An 18,365-nucleotide genomic window follows, 5' to 3' on the forward strand; every position below is an offset into this window, starting at 1 on the left:
AATGGTCCCAAGTCTTTCATAAGAAATTTTTATCTGAGGAAGGACATGATATACTTGGATAATCTATTAGGAAAATGCATCAATGTATAAAAGAATATATGGTATATTGGCACTACGACAATATATAAGGACATATTTATCAGATATATAGTAGGAAATCACTCCTACCATGCTTGAGCATATTTATCAGATATATAGTAGGAAATCACTCCTACCATGCTTGAGCATCTTTCTTGATCCCATACAATGAGTTTTTTAGTAGACAAGTTTCATTTTGGTAGGTGGTTTCTCTTTGACGTAATGGTTGATGGATATAAAGTGTTTCCTCAAGTTCTCTATAACACTTGGGAATGATGGGCATGTGTTTTAACCTTATTTATAGTTTAACCATTTATATTTAATGCTTGTTTTATAATGAATTAGGTGTAGGCATTAAACAATGATGATTAAAGATGCAAGCCTTTGCAAAAAGAAATTCAAGGTATGTGGTAATTAAGCAGAATGTCATTTTATGATCTAAGTTATAACTTTCATCAATTGCGCATAATAGGTAAGTTGTGTTAATTAACAGTTTTAATGGGAATTAGATATGATTAGTATTAAGCTATGGGAGTGATACTTAGAATTAAGGAAATATTGTGCCTTAATTTCAAATGAGGGAAAGTTTTAAGGATAACTCCTTTTAGGGTTTTAAAACCCTCGTCTATGCAAAAAGAGAAGGGGAATTAGAGACAATGTTGATCTACCTATTATAACATCTTCAATGAGATTCTTTATTTAGTTTGCCTTATATCTTAGTTTAGTAAACTTTCTAGCTACTAAGGTAGCTTGAGCATCCAAGTTTTCCTTGGTTTTATTGGTTGTTTCATCTCTACACACGTACTGGTTAGTTTCCTCTTCTTTCTAACCATGTTCGATGAATTTACTATACTAAGACACATTTTCAACATGGGATCTTTTGGGTAAATCTTTGATGTTCTTCATGGACATCTTGTTTTAACTCTTTGATTTCTCATGCTTAAGGTCAGTGGCGAATCCTTTAAGGGGCCAGGGGAGGCCATGCCCCCCCCCCCTGTTTTTTGGCATACTAATTAGCGACGTATGAAGCAAATCTGATTGTAAACATATAAGATTACAAGAAAATGAACAAGAAAGTTGACAACTTTGTGAAGAACTGAAAAACAATAAGGAAAAGTTTTAAAAAAAAACACTAAATTGCCACTGTTGCACCGTTATTGCTTCAACTCTCCATCATGGCTAAACCTTCATGCCTTGGCGGCGGTGATGCTTTGTATCTCCGGTGTTACCTTGCCTCTCCGATGTTGCTTTGCTTCTCTGGCTTCACCTGTTTGCATCTTTCTTATCTCATTATTGGTCAACTGAAGGAAAACGCTTCAAAAAATGGAGATAAATTGATGCACCTTTTCTAGTATTATCCTAGGGTTTTAAAAGAAAAAAGAAAACACTCTGTCCAATACATGGGTACTTGTGTTTTTCCTACTTATATATTTATTTTTATTTTTATAAATTTATTGTTAAATTATAATTCCATATCCTAATAACTTATTTTTATATATAAATTAAATATATTGTTCACGATAATTGTATACGTAGATTAATGGATTTGTTTAAATATTTTAATAACACGTTTTTTATTATAATTCTCATAAAAATTTAATATAGGATAATTTTGCTATCTATCATTTTAATATTTTAAATCTATTAACGTATAAACAATATTTTATGTTGTGTTTTGTAAATCAAAGGTATAATATATTTGAATTCTTTAAATTTTCTGTTGAAATATATAACATAATAGAGGTAAATACATATTGCCAGAAGACAACCGGGCAACAAACTACGCCGCTAGTTTTTTTTTTCAAATTATAATTTAGTTAGAAAATTTAAATTCATTCATAAATATTATGTAAAGCATTCTTCTTTTAAATATCAACCTAATTTGAAAATCAAAAGACAGCATAATCTACAATTTTGTTAATATAATCTTTTTTTGGCCCCCTCCCCCCCCCCCCCCCCCTCCGGTTCAAGGGTTGTGTTTCGCCCCTGTTTAAGGTACATTGTCATTGAGACTATGCACGTTCATGTTCTTCATCTTATTACCATTCTTCAAGAGAATGATGATTTCCTCCAAAGTAGAATCAAGAGAGCTATGAAATTTATACAAAAAATAGCATAATCAACTTTCGCAATGCTCGGTCTCTTTAGGTCATTCATAGGCTTGGTGTTATACCTTCTATGTTGTGTGTGGAGTCCTAGGTAACAAGTGTTAGGCTGAAGGGAGTGGCTCGCTACCTCCCTCTCAAAACTCGTTATCATTCCTTGTTTCCTCGCTAAGTATATATGCTATAAGTGTCTCGCTATTCTCTTGACAAGAGGAAAGAGAAAACAAGTGGTCCCATTAGATCAATTATGCTTTAAATGTGTGCGATTTTATCTTTAACAACTTGTACCTTTTTTATAATTTATTTTATTTAAATAGTCAAATAAAAATTTATTTGGTTTTAAAAAAAAATACTTACCTTTTAACCACATCACCATTCCATATCATCATATTATGCTTACCTGTCTATAAAAATATAACGTGTCAATATTTTATCACATGCTATCACTCCTTTCAGTCTTAGAGAACACCGCACCGGAGAACCTACACAAAATCAACCGTGACACGATTACATCATTGTTCTTCTTCTCTTTACTCTTACCATTTAATTATTTTGTTTGTATTTTTCTTTTTCAACAACTAAAGATGCACATTTGAGAATACTTTCACTAATTTTTGGCAAAATTAACGAACTTCTTTGTAATAAAGCGACTTTTATGTAATAAAAAATAACCTCATAAGTTCATTTGCTTTGTTTAATGAACTTCATAGTTGTTTTGTAGTAAAAAAAAAAACTAATAATTAATTTGTATATTTTATAGATATATAATTATTTTATTAAATAACTCGAATACTTTAAAAGGGTGTTTGAAAAAAAAATTATTATTTACTAGCTTCTAAACTAACAAGTTAAAATGAATGACTTATTATTAACAACTGTTTCCACTCAATAAATTATTTTTATCATTATATTTTTTAACTTATAACGATAAAAAGAACTCCAAACACCCCTAAATAACAAGACTAAAATTAAATCCAGCCCATTAATATTGGAATGGGTTTCGGGTCCTTTAGATCAGCCGGTTGAATCATTTTGCCAGCTCTATCAGTAGGAGTCTGCAAATTTGGTCTGTCGACTGTTATCTTCTTGCCAGTCGCTCTCTTTTACTACTAGCATGCCCTTTTTCGAGCTAAAATCTCAAAACTTGGAACGATATTAGGGTTTATAACATCCCGATTCCCTAATACTTGTTCTAATGGAATCAATTTCATGGTCATCTTCTCACATTTACCTCAATAACAGAACCCATGTCTCTCTTCCGTTCCACTTGTCGTCAACGAATCCTTCAATCCTTTCTTTCCATTATCGTCACACGACATTCTCTGCCTTGAAAACTAGCAGAGGTGATATCAGCCCCCAGCAGGGTGGTGCTGCTTACTCCGCCGCTGATTTATTGAGAAAACCGGCCGTGGAGGTGAAGGACTATGACAGAGAGTTTTCGAAAGGGGAATCTGAATTCGAAGATGATGAGGCAATGGAAAGAGTGGAAGAAAGCTGGGTGGATTGGGAGGATCGAATTTTGGAGGATACTGTACCCTTGGTTGGATTTGTTAGGATGATTCTTCATTCGGGCAAGTAGGGTTTCTGTTAAATATCGATTCTTCTCTAATTGAATACAATTCATTCGTTTTCTTGAATAATTGAATGGTATCTTACTATTGATTGCTTAAAGTTCTCATTTTTTTTTGGTATTGCAGATATGAAATTGGTGAGAGATTAAGCTCCGAGCATGAGAACATCATTCTACAGAGGTTGTTAGCACATCATCCCGAGAGTGAGAAGAAAATTGGATGTGGAATTGATTACATCATGGTTAGAATTAGAATTTTCTCCCTTCTTCACAACACATTCAAGATTCTTACATATGGTTACTTTGTTCTAATTTCTTTCTGTATTTAGTGATACATTTTTATAATCCAAAACTCATAGGAATTAACTCAAACGTTTTTCTTGTGATGTCATAAAATGAAAATCCCTAACAGGTTGGACACCATCCAGATTTTGAAAGCTCAAGATGTCTATTCATTGTGCGTAAGAATGGAGAAATGGTTGACTTTTCATATTGGAAATGTGTGAAGGCGTTTATAAAGAAAAAATATCCTTTACAAGCAGACAGTTTTATCAACCAGCATTTTCAAAGGCGAAGGCGTCATGATTGAAGGTGGTATATTTCAAAATTCAAATTGTATTTGTACCTATTGTTTTATTTTATAGTTTATAACGTTCACTTTCCTTACAAATTACAAGAATATTGGTATAATCATTTTGCTGATTATGTTTAAGTTAGATCGAGTGTTTCTTTTCCTTAATGGGGACATGATTTATGGGCTATTTTGTTTTTTACTATTAAGATTTTAAGACACTAACACTTTTCCTATTTGCCTTTCTTATTTTTTCCTCATAACTAAAATTATTGAGTATTCATAAAATAGATAATTATTGTGAAATTTATTCATTTTGGAATGTAAGGGTAAAATGGTCATTTGGTCTCATTAAGATGGTTTATTTAGTCTATATAAAAAGAAAAAGGAAACCACGCCTTAGGTATTTCTTTCAATGACTATGATATTTATCATAGTTGCCATGAAGTTTCCATCTTACATCATCAATCAAGTGGACAAGAGTTGTTCAAAATAAACATTTATTTTCAAAAATAAGTTTTACATTATAATAGAAATGGTGCATACTTTGAGTCAATTTCAAGTTTATGGTTCATATTTCGATAAATAAATGTTAATGTTTACATAACAAACGTAATAGATTAAAGACTTGAATAACTCTTATAACATATTTAGATAAATATGTTAGAATTTGGATGTAGACTTGCTTATAGTTGTTGAGACTTTGACAAAGTTGTTAGACTTTATGGATTGACATTTATAAAAAGTTGAATTCATTGTGAAGCGCCAAACTGGATACCCACGAGAATGTGATTTTATGCAAAAGTAGCTATTAAAATTTTATTGCATTTTTTATATATGGTTTTAATTTATGTTAAACATGGTGTTGTGTTATGTAATTATTATTTTTTATAACATAACGTGTGAACTCGATATAAGTGTAACCTTATATTGTGACTATGTCACGTGTTTTTTCAGGACCTATTGAAATGGGATAGTGTTAATGAGTCAGAGATTTGAAGCCATTTTTTGGTACATGTGGAAATAACCATCTTTTGGATAAAATAGGATCTGATCTATTGTTGAGTTGCACTAGATTAATGTAATAAATAGTCTATAAGTTAAATTGTGTGTTAAACTTATAGAGAATTTATCTTGTTATGTACTTAAAATGTATCAAATTCTTGAGGAAATTTGTCATGATGTAATAATGATTTTAAATTTTCTACTCTTCAAAGTAGAAGAATTTTCCAAGCCTCAACGAGTATAGAGAAAATGATTATAATCTCATACATATTATTATTTCTTCATATTCCTAAATATAACCTTTTTATATATATTTATAATTATAGCAGATTTTATTATGGAATAAGATAATGCAATAGCATACCAAGTCATTTGTCCTACTTAGATCAATCTTTTTTCTTGTACATATATAATAATTTTAAAATGTGTCTTACTAAAATTATTTGGTAAAAATATTTTAACTTTCTTGAATTACGTCATCAATGTTTGGTTTGATAAATACAAAAGACATTTGTATAAAAATCATCAAAATACAACGATCAGCCTTACCTATATGCAAATATACTCTTTGATCTTTAACTAATTTATTTTGTAAAAAATTTAGTATTATTTTATTTTATTGATTATTAATTAATACACCTTTTAAATGTTTAAGTTTATATTGTTTAATCAAAAATCTTGATGAAATGATTGAAGAAGTCAATGTGTTTCGCACTTAATGACTTATTAGATGACACATTTTTTTCAAAGTACTATTATTTGAATAAATAACCTTTAAAATTTATTGTAAATAAGCAACCTTACCTATAAGCAAATATACTCTTTTGATCTTTAACTAATTTATTTTGTAAAGAAGTTAGTGTTATTTTATTTTATTGATTGTTAATCAATACACCTTTTAAACGTTTAAGTTTATATTGTTTCATAAATTGATTGAAGAAGCCAATTTGTTTGCACTAAATGACTTATTAAATGAGACATTTTTTTAAGTACTATTATCTGAATAACTAATGTTTGAAAATTATTGTAAAAGATGATGACATATATAAAGAAATGGAAGAAAATAAGTGAATACAAACATAGAAAAAAGATATCTTAATAGGAAAACCAAGTTTGTTAAGACTTACTTATAATAGCTTTTTTTGTTTTGCAAGATCATATCCTAGTAGATCACACGAAAAGTTTTACCAAAATGAACTAGTATTTATATTTGTTCACAATGTCTTATTTGTGTTGTATACATTATAACTTTGTGTTAGTTAACACATCGATTATATGAACTAAATTGTGCTATATGCTTTGTGTCAAAATAAACACATCGATTAAAAAAGAAGTAAACCATACAACAATTATGAAATCAAAACAAGTTAATAAACAACAAGAAGTCCACATAAATCTAATACAATTCATCACATTAATCCCTTACATATAAACCTCCATACCTATATACTTGGAACACTGACACAATGGACACAAACTAACCTTACTTTCACATTCCTTACACAGACAAAGATGCTTACATGGTAACAAAAGCATGCACACTTCATTCACCCCACATACCTTACACGTCATCATTTCCCTCATTCCATTATTACCCTTGCAAAGAAGGTGAAAATCAATAGCTCTACCATTGCAACAAGAAGCTGTGTCATCAACCTCACTATCACCACACCCTTCTTTACTATCCCTCCCATGTGTGTAAACTTGTTGAAGGTTGACTTTCAGGGTGTTGACCATGTTCTCACTGTATTTAGCTCGTTGTTGCCAGGTGGCAGCTTCCATGGCGAGGTGTTCGACTTGTGATTCTAGTTCCATGTTTTTTCTGTTGATGGTTTCGATTTCGGATTCTTTTTCATGGAGTTTTTTGATGAATTTGTCTTCCACATGTGAGATTATTTGAAGGTGGTTGGCGTGTACCTTCTCAAGAACTGCTTGCCTGAGTCTATCGGCCTTTTGGAAAGCAAAAAAAGGGGGAAATGAAGATGCGTATCAGATAATCAGAAGTTGTTTGAGAGAATTGAGCACATAAATGGCGTCTTAACCATAATATATACCTGGATTTTCATAAACCTATCAATCTCAGCATCTTGTCTACGCAATTCCATTTCGATTTCATCTCCCATAAGCCCAGCAACAAAAGAGGATTCGCCAGATGAAGCTAACCTACCATTGTCGAGAGACAGACCTAATCCTGTTGAAACGGATCGAGGTTGCAAGAAATCAATAGATGATATCTGAGAATTTGTATTGTTATTTTCGAAGAACTCTTGCTCATTAGGCCTCTTCTTTCTCGATTCCATATCATAATTCCGCTGCAAGTCGAATCCGCCATCGCTAACATCCGTACCTGGTGCAAACCCTACCACATGAACTGCACCAGATTGAAAATCAACAGTTTTTATTTCAGGTTATTGGAGAATTTTAACTTCAATTAACAAAAAAGTTGTTTGTTGAGGAATACACAAAGAAAAAGGGGGTTTACACTGAGGGATATAAGGAGGGTGATGAGCTTGATCGGCGTTTATATAGTTAATCTGCGGTGAAATCTGACCTTCCATGTTGTTGAATATATCTCTAAACATCCAAATAAAACAAAAAATTGAAGATTATATAAGAATGATTCGTTCTAGGGTTTTGAATCGATGAACAAGGGGGTTTTCGATAATACCTGAAAGACTTCGATTGCTGTTGCTGTTGATGCTGTTGTTGAAGGAAGTTGTTGAATTGGTGGTGCTCAGGCATAGCCATGCCCGGCGACGATGGTGAGAGCGATACGCGAAGAGAGAGAAAGGGGTTTGTGCAGGATGAAAGGAGAAAGATTCTCTAATCGTATTTGCCTCTTGGTCCCCTAAGTACTAATACCCTGTCGTTAGCTTCGCCGTTTATATGTGAGTAACTTTGGTGGCAAAATGTTAAATGGCATAAAGTGGAGGGTCGTGTTGAAAATGTTTTCCTTTCTGTAATGAATTGATATTTTTGCAGGAAAATGGTCCCTTTACTTTTAATGTTTTCAACTGTGCACCAAATAAAAGGGTATAAAATAGATGTGTCTTTCCATAACCATGTTTAACGCTAGTTCTATCAAGATCATGTTATCATAATATCATCATGTAAAAATCCACCATTAGATGGTAAACCAATTAATGGGTGATCTCATTCGTGTAGCTGACGAGGAGACGAAAACGGACGCGACACACTAACTTGATACAAAATAAACAAGTTTGTATGATATATTTCAAACATTTTAAATAAACGGTTGACACAATACTATACGGAAATTAAACGGTTAAGATTAGGGTTAAGAATTTTAATTTGAATCTAACTTGAAAATGATTTGTTTATATATATATATATATATATATATATATATATATATATATATATATATATATATATATATATATATATTTGAAATATGTAGATAAACAAGAAAAAGAACAAAAACCAAAACCATATGTAAATAAATAGATAAATAAATAAACTTTGGGTTAAGTAATTTTATAATGTGAAAATGACTTAGTCAACTCCATACGAAAACTAAACGGATAAGGTTAGTGTTAGGGTTGAAAACTTTAACTCAAATGTGACTCGAAAATAAAGTACTTATATACAAGTTTTTTGAATTTCTTAGATAAACTAGAAAATGAACTAAAACAAAAACAATATCTATTTAAAATAAATAAATAAATAATAACTCTAGGTTAAGTAGAAAACGATTTAGCATTCTATGTCAAAACTTCAATTTCAATTTTTTCATTTTCTTCTAAACTATACAACCTTATCGACCACTCCATCCTCCAATAGAATTGAAAATAAAAAGACACCAAACCTATACATTTAATTCGTATAGATGATTCGTTGAAAAAACGGATGTTTTTTTGTTTATATGTGCACATGATTTGCATGTGTTCACTACAGTCATACCACTTTGACCTTAGTTCTCACTGCATCCACAACCCTTGAGCTTACGAAAATTATGTTTCCTATTACAATTTATAACAATTTTCTTGCTTTTAAAGTACTTAATATGTAACGTCTCAAATATTATGTTGAAATTTTTATTTTTAAACTATCAAATCCAACATTCATTCATTCCAAATTCCATCAAAATATGATAATGTATAGAATAGTCATCAAAGTAAAAATTATATCATAAAATGCAGAAATACCGGTGGATGCGGTGCGATCATGTCAGTCCCTACCATTTCGAACCGGAAGTACCTGAAAATATAAACATAAAACTATAAGCACAAAGTTTAGTAAGTTTCCCCAAAATAACCCAAATAATATATACATATCATCCATAAATTAAATTTGGTGTATTTCACCCCTGAGTCTATTTCAACTCCTTCGGTATCTTTTCAACCTATACTGGATCTATTTCACACCATGAATTTATGTCAATTCATTCAATATCTTTCAACCCGTATTGGGCCTATTTCACCCATACAGATAAACATACAATATCATCAACATGAGTCATAAAGACAACAAACACATATGTGTGCATATCAGCATATGTCACAAAGTCAACTATCATTCTACAAACATAATCTAGTGGGCCAACATTGGTGATGTTGACCCACAAGTACAGTGAAGAGACTCACCTCTCCGTCGATACTCAACTGCTACTTTTTTTCTTTCTTTTTCTCTTTCCTTCTGTGTGTGTGTGTATATGTGTGTGCGGAAATATAGGTGTTATACCCCACCTAGGTAATCATACAAGGTACATTATCAATCGACTTCTCAAAAACTAAGATTTGGCCAATATTCAAATCAGGTCACAAGTCAAAAGGTCAAAGACATATTCCACATCATTAAGACTCGTCCACGTCAAAACCTTCCTTGGGCACGCCATGGGCATAAAACGATAAGACAGTCGACTAGCCTTGCTTGCTACCACATAGGGACCAGTTTGAATAGCTTATTCGAGTTAAGTTGCTCTTAACTCATTATCAAAAGCTCAAAAGCCCATATCTACTCCTTCCTAACGTCTTGATGGATAAAGTTTCTAACTTTATTCATTAAGACACACCAATAAGACAAGATCTCAAAACCTAGGTTCTAAAGGCCATTTAAGATGTTTAACTCATCCACTCAATCCTTAATCACATGAGATACAAGTCCTAAATTTCTTGAAAGCTTTTAGGGGTCATATTGATCTTTAAAAATGTAAACTTTATGGACATGCATGTCATTCCCCAAATCTAGGTCAAAATAGGGAAAAGGGACCCAGATCTCATGTAAGATTTCCAAATCACAAAAAAATTTCAGATCTATGAGATATAAGGTCCTTGGGACTCCTAAGAGTCATAAAGTTGTAAACTTTATCTCTTTGTTCCATTCAAAATCCAATATAAGAGTTTATTGAGCAAAATAACTCTAGATCTGCAAGGAAAACATAAAAGACTGGATCAAGATCCTTACAAATAGTCCAACAAAGATGCTTTAAGAGGTTGGGAATGTTGCTTGTTGGTCTCTTGCATAAGATCTTCCTCTACTTCCTTATAAATCACCAAAACCTAGCAAATGAGCTCCGAGAGCATCAATAAGATAAGGGGTTAGGGTTTCTGAGGGTTTGAGAGTGATGGAGGATGGGGGTGAATAAACCCTAACCTCCTCATTTTTCTAAATAAGGCACAAAGTCCAATAATTATGGTTTCATTAAAATCAGCTACAACGTTGTGGCACATATGGTCACGTCATGATGGGACTTTTAAATCCTGTGATCTTTGAAAACACTGTCACGCCATTGTGAGGCTCCACCACGCCGTGGCCACCCAGAAAAAAGACTTACAATATAATGGATTAGTTCATACCTGAAATAGGTGTTACATAATATGCTATTGTGTAGTTCGTGGACATTAGATTTAGTGAAATTTTCATAAAAGTACTTAGGGTGGAGGGTATCGACGACAACTTTTGATAGATATGTGGTGGTAACGTTGAGACAACAAATTTTTGGTGAGAGAAATAACATCGAGCTGTCCTTTGGCGGGTTGTTAAATCCAAGCTTCTTCCCCATGTCTCTCTCTAGACTCTCTCTTACTATCCTCTTCTCTTCTTTACACACACACACACACACACATATATATATATATATATATATATATATATATATATATATATATATAGTATATTTTATTTAATTTGTGATTATTTTTAAATAAAAAAATTTAAGTGAGTTGGAAGGGATGTAAAAGATTAGTTCTCATGTATTATGAGATAAAAAATACAGAAGAAAAAGGTTAGAGAAAAGCTTACATGACAATAATGTGGCAAGTAGGCTAAAAGCGATGAATATCATCCACCTTGTACATTTTGATATTACGAGAATGATGGATATCAATTATATGATCTTACGATCCAATCCTACGATCATACCCCTGATCTTACCCAAATATGACAATGATCATTTTTATCTATGATAATCATAATTGCGATGTTAAAAACACTTATATCATTTGTTTGATAATTTTTTTTTCTAAAGATTAACCTTTTGTAATTTTATGTTATTCTTTTAGTTTAAAGAAAATATTATAAGATAACTATCATATGTCAAACAGAAAAATATAATAAGATCATAGTAATAAAGAAATATAATAATAAGATCAGACAAATATCATAAGTAGACAATAAAATAAAATTTAAACAAATATATTTAAAAGAATGTCTATAAATATTAATCATATTTATATTTATGAAAAAACTCTAAACAAATGAAAGTTTTTTTGTATTTAATTGTTAAAAACTTTAAGTCTTAATTGAATATAATTTTAAAATGTAATTTTTTTTAAAAAAAAATTATTTTAATTTTATAAACAACTTGCATGGTTTATACTAATCTCCTTCTAATCCATTTTATATCCCTAATCCATTTTATGAGAGTCCGAAGACGTAATAATAATACATTCCAGATTTTTTTAAATAAAAAGACTAAGTTACCTAATCAAATGCGGATCCACATTTGAGCCATTTCAAATTAATTGATATAATTCATAAACCATTTTTTTTTAATCATTTCTAATAATTTGATTTTTTTTTTTTCTCTTAAAATGGTGTGAAGGAGAAAGTTGTTTACACGGCATACGAAGGAAAGCGAAATGAGCCAGGGGGTGAAGGGTGCTGCTGGTATTCTGCCAACTGTAGTGTGGCTGTCAAAAGTCAAAACTTTCTATTCATATATAACTTTACCACCGTCTCCTCTCCCACTCCCAAACCAAATTCCCACAACATGCACCACACCAAGACCGATTCCGATGCCACAAGCGTCACCACGTCATCCCCCACGCGTTCTCCTCCCCGTCGTCCGGCCTACTACGTGCAGAGCCCATCCCACGACGGCGACAAGCACCTCACCACCATCTCCTTCCACTCCACTCCCGCCTTGCTCAGCCCCAACGGTTCCCCTCCCCATTCCCACTCCTCCGTCGGCCGCCACTCCCGTGAATCATCCTCCACTCGCTTTTCCGGCTCCCTCAAACCCAATGGAGCCCGCAAGATCTCCCCTAACGACATCGCGATGAAGAGTTTTGCCAAGTCGTGGGAAAAACAGTTCAATTCCATCGAAGAGGAAGGCCTTCTCGAAGACGACGACTCGGAGAAACCCATCCCTCGTCGCTGCTATGTTTTGGGTTGTGTTATTTGTTTTCTGATTCTCTTCTTCCTCTTCGCTTTGATCTTATACGGCGCTGCTAAACCCCAAAAACCTAATCTCACCATGAAGGTTAGTTGATTAATTCAATTGTGATTAATAAAAAAGTAATTATTGATCAAATTGTAGTATCTGATTTGTGATGAATTTCAGAGTATTAAATTTGAGAGATTTGTGATTCAAGCCGGGTCGGATTCCACCGGAGTAGCCACTGATATGGTGACGACGAACGCCACCGTCAAGTTCACTTTCCGGAACACCGCTACATTTTTCGGCCTCCATGTCACGTCCACACCGATTGATCTTTCCTTCTCTCAAATTGCAGTTGGTTCCGGCAGTGTAAGCCCTAATAACCCCCCACCCAAAATTACTACAACTCAAATTAATCGAATATCTGATCGAATTTTGATTTTGCAGATGAAAAAGTTTTATCAATCGAGAAAGAGTCAGCGATTGTTGACGATATCAGTGATCGGGGATAAGATCCCATTGTACGGAAGCGGACAGGGGATAAACAGCTTGAAAGGGTCGCCGACGTCACCGGTGCCATTGAAGCTGAACTTCGTGGTTCGATCAAGAGGATACGTTCTGGGTAAACTTGTGAAACCGAAATTCTACCACAGAGTTGAGTGTTCAGTTGCTTATGATCCTAAGAAGATCAATGTTCCAATGTCGCTTAAAAATAAGTGCAAGTTTCTATAATCGATTCATCTTGCTGAATGCTGATGTATAAAGGGGAAGTATATTTTTGATATGGTTTTGCTAGTTTTGTATAGTGGATAAATATTTGAACATTTAATCAATAATTAAATATATTTTCATTGAAATATTTGTCAAATTAGTTTTTGCATTTACATTGATGGAAAAAGCAAAATAATACGAGATTCTACATAAGACGTGCAAGCTTTTACGAAAAATGCGTAATGTATAAATTAAGTTTAATTAATTTTCGTTAAGCAAAATGAATAGATTTCAAAATTTTGTTTCTTTTTTCCTTTAATGCTTCTTTGTAAGTTTGTATGACTTTTTCAACACTTACCTCGTTATCATTTTATTTAAGAATGACGCAATTTCAACTTTAGTTGTAGGTAGTGTATTGATTTATATTTTTTAATCGATAAAATTGTTAACTAAAAGTTATTTTAAAAATATACATGAGTTAAATGGATCAAATAGACAGATACTAAGGACCTTCTAAGTCAATATATTAAAAGAAAAAATTATTAAACATAATATCTATTTCGTGATTTTATTTAACATGTTTTTTTTATAGAGATTATTATATTTAACATGTTATTGTTAATAAATACAATATGATTCGACCCCATGTTGTATTTATTACCTTGTTAAATGCAATGTAATACAATTATAAAACATAATTTTTTTTTTTTTTGCAACACATCATTATCTTTTTTTTGACGACTTCAATTTCAAAATCACAATCAAAATCACAAGTTGTCATTGGTACGGTGGTTAAACATCTTTTACAAAACCTATTTATATGTGTTATCAATTTTAATTAATACCAATTATATTTTATCTAAATCAGTAAAATTGATATTAAATTTATGGTTAATATGGAGACCTTATATATTGGAGTATTCGGATTTCTTTCTCCTAAAAACATAGCTTGCATTTTAACATTTTTGTTTTTGATTTTTGTAAAAGTTTCTGAAAGAAAATTAAAAAAAGAAAAATAAAAAAAAAATTATCTAAAAATAACTCACCACTTTTTTTTTTTTTTTTTTTGGGAAAAATCTCCTCACATTTCACAATTTCTTTTGAAATCTAATTTTAGTTTTTGTGTTTTCCAGGTTAAAAATATTTTCAATAATAAAAGTGATGTGATCCATAATAACATCATAATATTCCATGGAGACTTAATTTTTGTTTGAATCAAATTTTTTGTTTTGACTTATAATTCTCATGCTCTTTTTATGGTGGTTTATATTGTTCTTAATAGTTTCTTCTTACATTAGGGCCTGAAGGAAACCCTTTGTATGTTCGAAACAAAAAGAATGACTATTATATCCGATTTTTGTTGGCAAAATGCATATCAAAACTTATTTACAGGATGTTCGAAGATTGTAATAAGTGAATAACAATGGTGTAACTTGGCTTTGTATTTTAAATTCTTTTTTAGAACCAAACAAAAAGTTTGCTTCTGAACACCCATCTATATTTGAAATCTAATTTAATCATTGATGCTTATAATCGGTATAAGAATAATAACCATGGCTTATTCCTTTGACATGAAATAATCATTTGAGATAGGATGTCTCATGGGCCAAACTATAAATTATCTAGTTCCGGAATAAATGGTAAATCTAAAATAGAGAAAGTTTGAGAGTAAATTAACTAAGTAGACCATACAAAGTGTTAGTACCATGTTTACAACTAATTATAAGGTATCAAACCTCGTCATTAACTAAGTAGACCATATAAAGTGTTATATTATTTTGTTTCAAATATATAACATGTTCAAATACCGTTTCTACCATAACACAGTGTCTAACATATTTTGTATCCTTTCTCATATTTATGTCCCATTCGCTTTACTTTTGCAAGATTCTTCTATATAACCATTTTGATTCTATATTTTTGGGACTTCCAACTTCTACTTGACTTTATATACTTGTAGGTAGGTTACATAAATATCACATCATCGGTCTTCTGCTTTATCATACCATTATATGGTTTCCATTTTTTGTCCTACTTAATATAAGCATACTTTGTTATTTTCACCATTCTTACTTAACTAAAATATCAAGAATTTAATTATCATTCTCAAACATAATGTCTTACTTAAACATAACTTGTACTTAAACTTTATCACTTGAACATGTTTGGCAAACATTCAATATTTTATCCCCATTTGTACACATCTTTAGAGCATTTACCTTACTAATAAAGTACATAAATGCATCATATTACCTTAACTTATCCTAACTAGGGATGTTTTTCGGGTTGGAACCGGACCGGTCCGAATTGACCCGAACCTGAATAACCCAAAACCAAATAACCTATTGACCCATGTTTAAATCCTGGCACCACTCAGCCCTTGTGGCCATGGAGGTTCGCCTGCAGTGACTCCAGGGCATGAAGCAAAGCTTTATGTTTGCAGCGGGGGATTAGTCGGTGCGCGAAAGCTGGTCCGGAAACTCTCGTTAGGGAAGTTCCCTTTCCCAAAAAAAAAAAAAAAAAAATTCAAGATTTTAGAATTATGTAGCAAAATAGAAAATAAAATAATTAAGATGAATGGGGGAAGTGGTATAAACCCAAAATTTGATGCATTGTTTATTTTAAGCTAGTTTAAAAACTAGTTTATATGTATGTCTTCCCTAAATTTTCTATCAAAATGGTTTCGTATCGAAGTTATCAATAAAGAGATTTATTCAGAAAAGTTTTATTATTTTGGAAATTTTTTTGATAAAATCATATAATTTTTTTTAACAGAAAAGTCTCGATTATTTAACATTTTGTCCAAATTAACGAAAAAGTCATTTTTTTATAATTTTAATAGGAAATGACAGATTATATGATGTTTCCAAAATAATAAATTATTCTGCATAAAACCCTATCAATAAATGTATAAATAGTTCATTTAATCACTTTTAGAGATTCAAAGAAACGCGAATGAAAATAAAATTCCAACTCCATGCTATGAAGCCAATAAGAATTTGATAAAGATATATTTAGGATGCCAATCTATAAATATTTTTAAGAATTCCCCAAATTTTAAAATTATCATCTTATCTTAAACAATTCCTAAAATCTTATCTTAGACAATTCCAAAAATCCGTCTTTGAGTGTGAGTTAAGCTTGACCATCATGATATCGATCTCCATATGTGCTCCGCAATTTGTAAGGATGCAACTAAATCCGACATTTATTTTTTTCTTTCATGCTAGATGATCATTCAATATGGAATAATGCTTGCAAATGGTAGGATATTAGTTGCCATAATTGCTAAGGAATCCACTTGATTCTATCCATGGGTATTTCCATTCAAATGAGATCCTTGCATAAACGGACCCTTGATGTTGTAGTTCAAACAAGCTATTGGTTAATATGACAATTTCAAAATGCCATTTTTTTCATTAAAATACCTCACAGTTAGACTTCTTTTTGAAGATTTCAAATTTTCGTTTTTCTAGATTTCTCGGGTTCTTGTCAGGTTGAAACATTAAATAAGCTAAAAGGGTTTGATATTAACCCGATCCTTTTAATTAACATGTGTGTCGTATCAACCCATATATTTTTTGTGTTTGGTTAGCATATTAGGGTTTAAACATTGTAAATTTGATGTGTCATGTCAAGTTTAGACACTAAACAAGTTGCAAGAATGAGAGTTTTGGAGACAGAAAATAATAATAATAATAATAATAATAATAATAATAATAATAATAAAACGAACAAAAAACGGAAAGAGTAAGAATTGAGATGTGGAGAGCTAAGTTCACTAGGAGAGACTGACTGAGTCGGACTATTAAATATGTGGTAAAAAGAAAAAAATTTGAAAATAATTTGTTCATCTAGACGACCAAGTAATTTCCATGTTACAAAACGATTGAACCTATATTTTTTTTTATATTTGCTTTTTTTGTATGCCCAAAGTTATATCTGGTTTTTCTGTTATAATCCATTTTATTGGATCTGAATTGTTGATTTTCTAAAGTAATGATTCATATATGCTAAAATGTTATAAACATTTATGATTCTTAATAAACCAATTGGTATGTCATTCCATATTATTACTTATTATCCAAAGTACAATATTAGACCATGGTCTAGTTGTTGAAAGGAACCTTGTTTTACCAACAACAACATACTCGAGAAAACGGCAGACAATTGGGGCGATGAGGGCCACAGTATGCTCTACATTCTTCAACAATCGTGCATGCAGGAGGAGGGCATACGTCACGATCTCCAGTCCTATGGCATGAATTTGGAATGCAAGATGGAGTTGAGCTTCTTTCTCCAGTTGCTAACTGTACATTACGATCATAAAGAAGATACATTACATAAATAAACAAATATTTAAAGAGAAGAAAAATGAAACTAACAAAATAACCACATTGATTTTCAAACTACACCTAAATGAATCGATAACTTCGATCGCATACCAAATCATTAAAATTCTTGGGTAAACTATTACATTATAGCAATTTTCATGTTGGGTTAAATAATTGGTTATTATTATGACTAATAGTGACTAAATTAATAAATTATAAAGTTAGTCCATGTAGTATATTGTTTTTTCAGATTCCGTCCAAGTTTCGTTTTGTATTTATATACAAATCTTGTTTGTTCTTTCATCGTTTTGAGGTTGTTTTCTTTTAAAGAAAGATAAAGAAAAGAAAATTGATGGATAATTTTGAC

General features: G+C 31.5%; 3 protein-coding genes across 3 annotated transcripts; 2 read left to right on the top strand and 1 right to left on the bottom strand.

Moving 5' to 3' along the window:
* Positions 1-3,226: 3,226 nt before the first annotated feature.
* On the top strand, positions 3,227-5,419 carry LOC145002089 (protein DCL, chloroplastic-like). Its single transcript, XM_078961388.1, has 4 exons — positions 3,227-3,758; positions 3,881-3,995; positions 4,166-4,344; positions 5,282-5,419. Exons 1-3 carry the CDS (start codon positions 3,379-3,381, stop codon positions 4,340-4,342), a joined length of 672 nt encoding a protein of 223 aa, XP_078817514.1. The 5' UTR covers positions 3,227-3,378; the 3' UTR covers positions 4,343-4,344; positions 5,282-5,419.
* Positions 5,420-6,678: 1,259 nt separating this feature from the next.
* SBP1 (S-ribonuclease binding protein 1) lies at positions 6,679-8,180 on the bottom strand. The gene is made up of 4 exons (XM_078960994.1): positions 7,998-8,180; positions 7,812-7,903; positions 7,384-7,700; positions 6,679-7,279 (listed from the first exon to the last, which is right to left on the bottom strand). Exons 1-4 carry the CDS (start codon positions 8,075-8,077, stop codon positions 6,752-6,754), a joined length of 1,017 nt encoding a protein of 338 aa, XP_078817120.1. The 5' UTR covers positions 8,078-8,180; the 3' UTR covers positions 6,679-6,751.
* Positions 8,181-12,524: 4,344 nt separating this feature from the next.
* On the top strand, positions 12,525-13,810 carry LOC145003299 (uncharacterized). The gene is made up of 3 exons (XM_078962428.1): positions 12,525-13,055; positions 13,137-13,322; positions 13,401-13,810. Exons 1-3 carry the CDS (start codon positions 12,564-12,566, stop codon positions 13,683-13,685), a joined length of 963 nt encoding a protein of 320 aa, XP_078818554.1. The 5' UTR covers positions 12,525-12,563; the 3' UTR covers positions 13,686-13,810.
* Positions 13,811-18,365: the final 4,555 nt, after the last annotated feature.

This window comes from Lactuca saligna, chromosome 6 (assembly GCF_052625555.1).
Source record: "Lactuca saligna cultivar CGN05327 chromosome 6, ASM5262555v1, whole genome shotgun sequence".
Classification (NCBI taxonomy): Eukaryota; Viridiplantae; Streptophyta; class Magnoliopsida; order Asterales; family Asteraceae; genus Lactuca; species Lactuca saligna.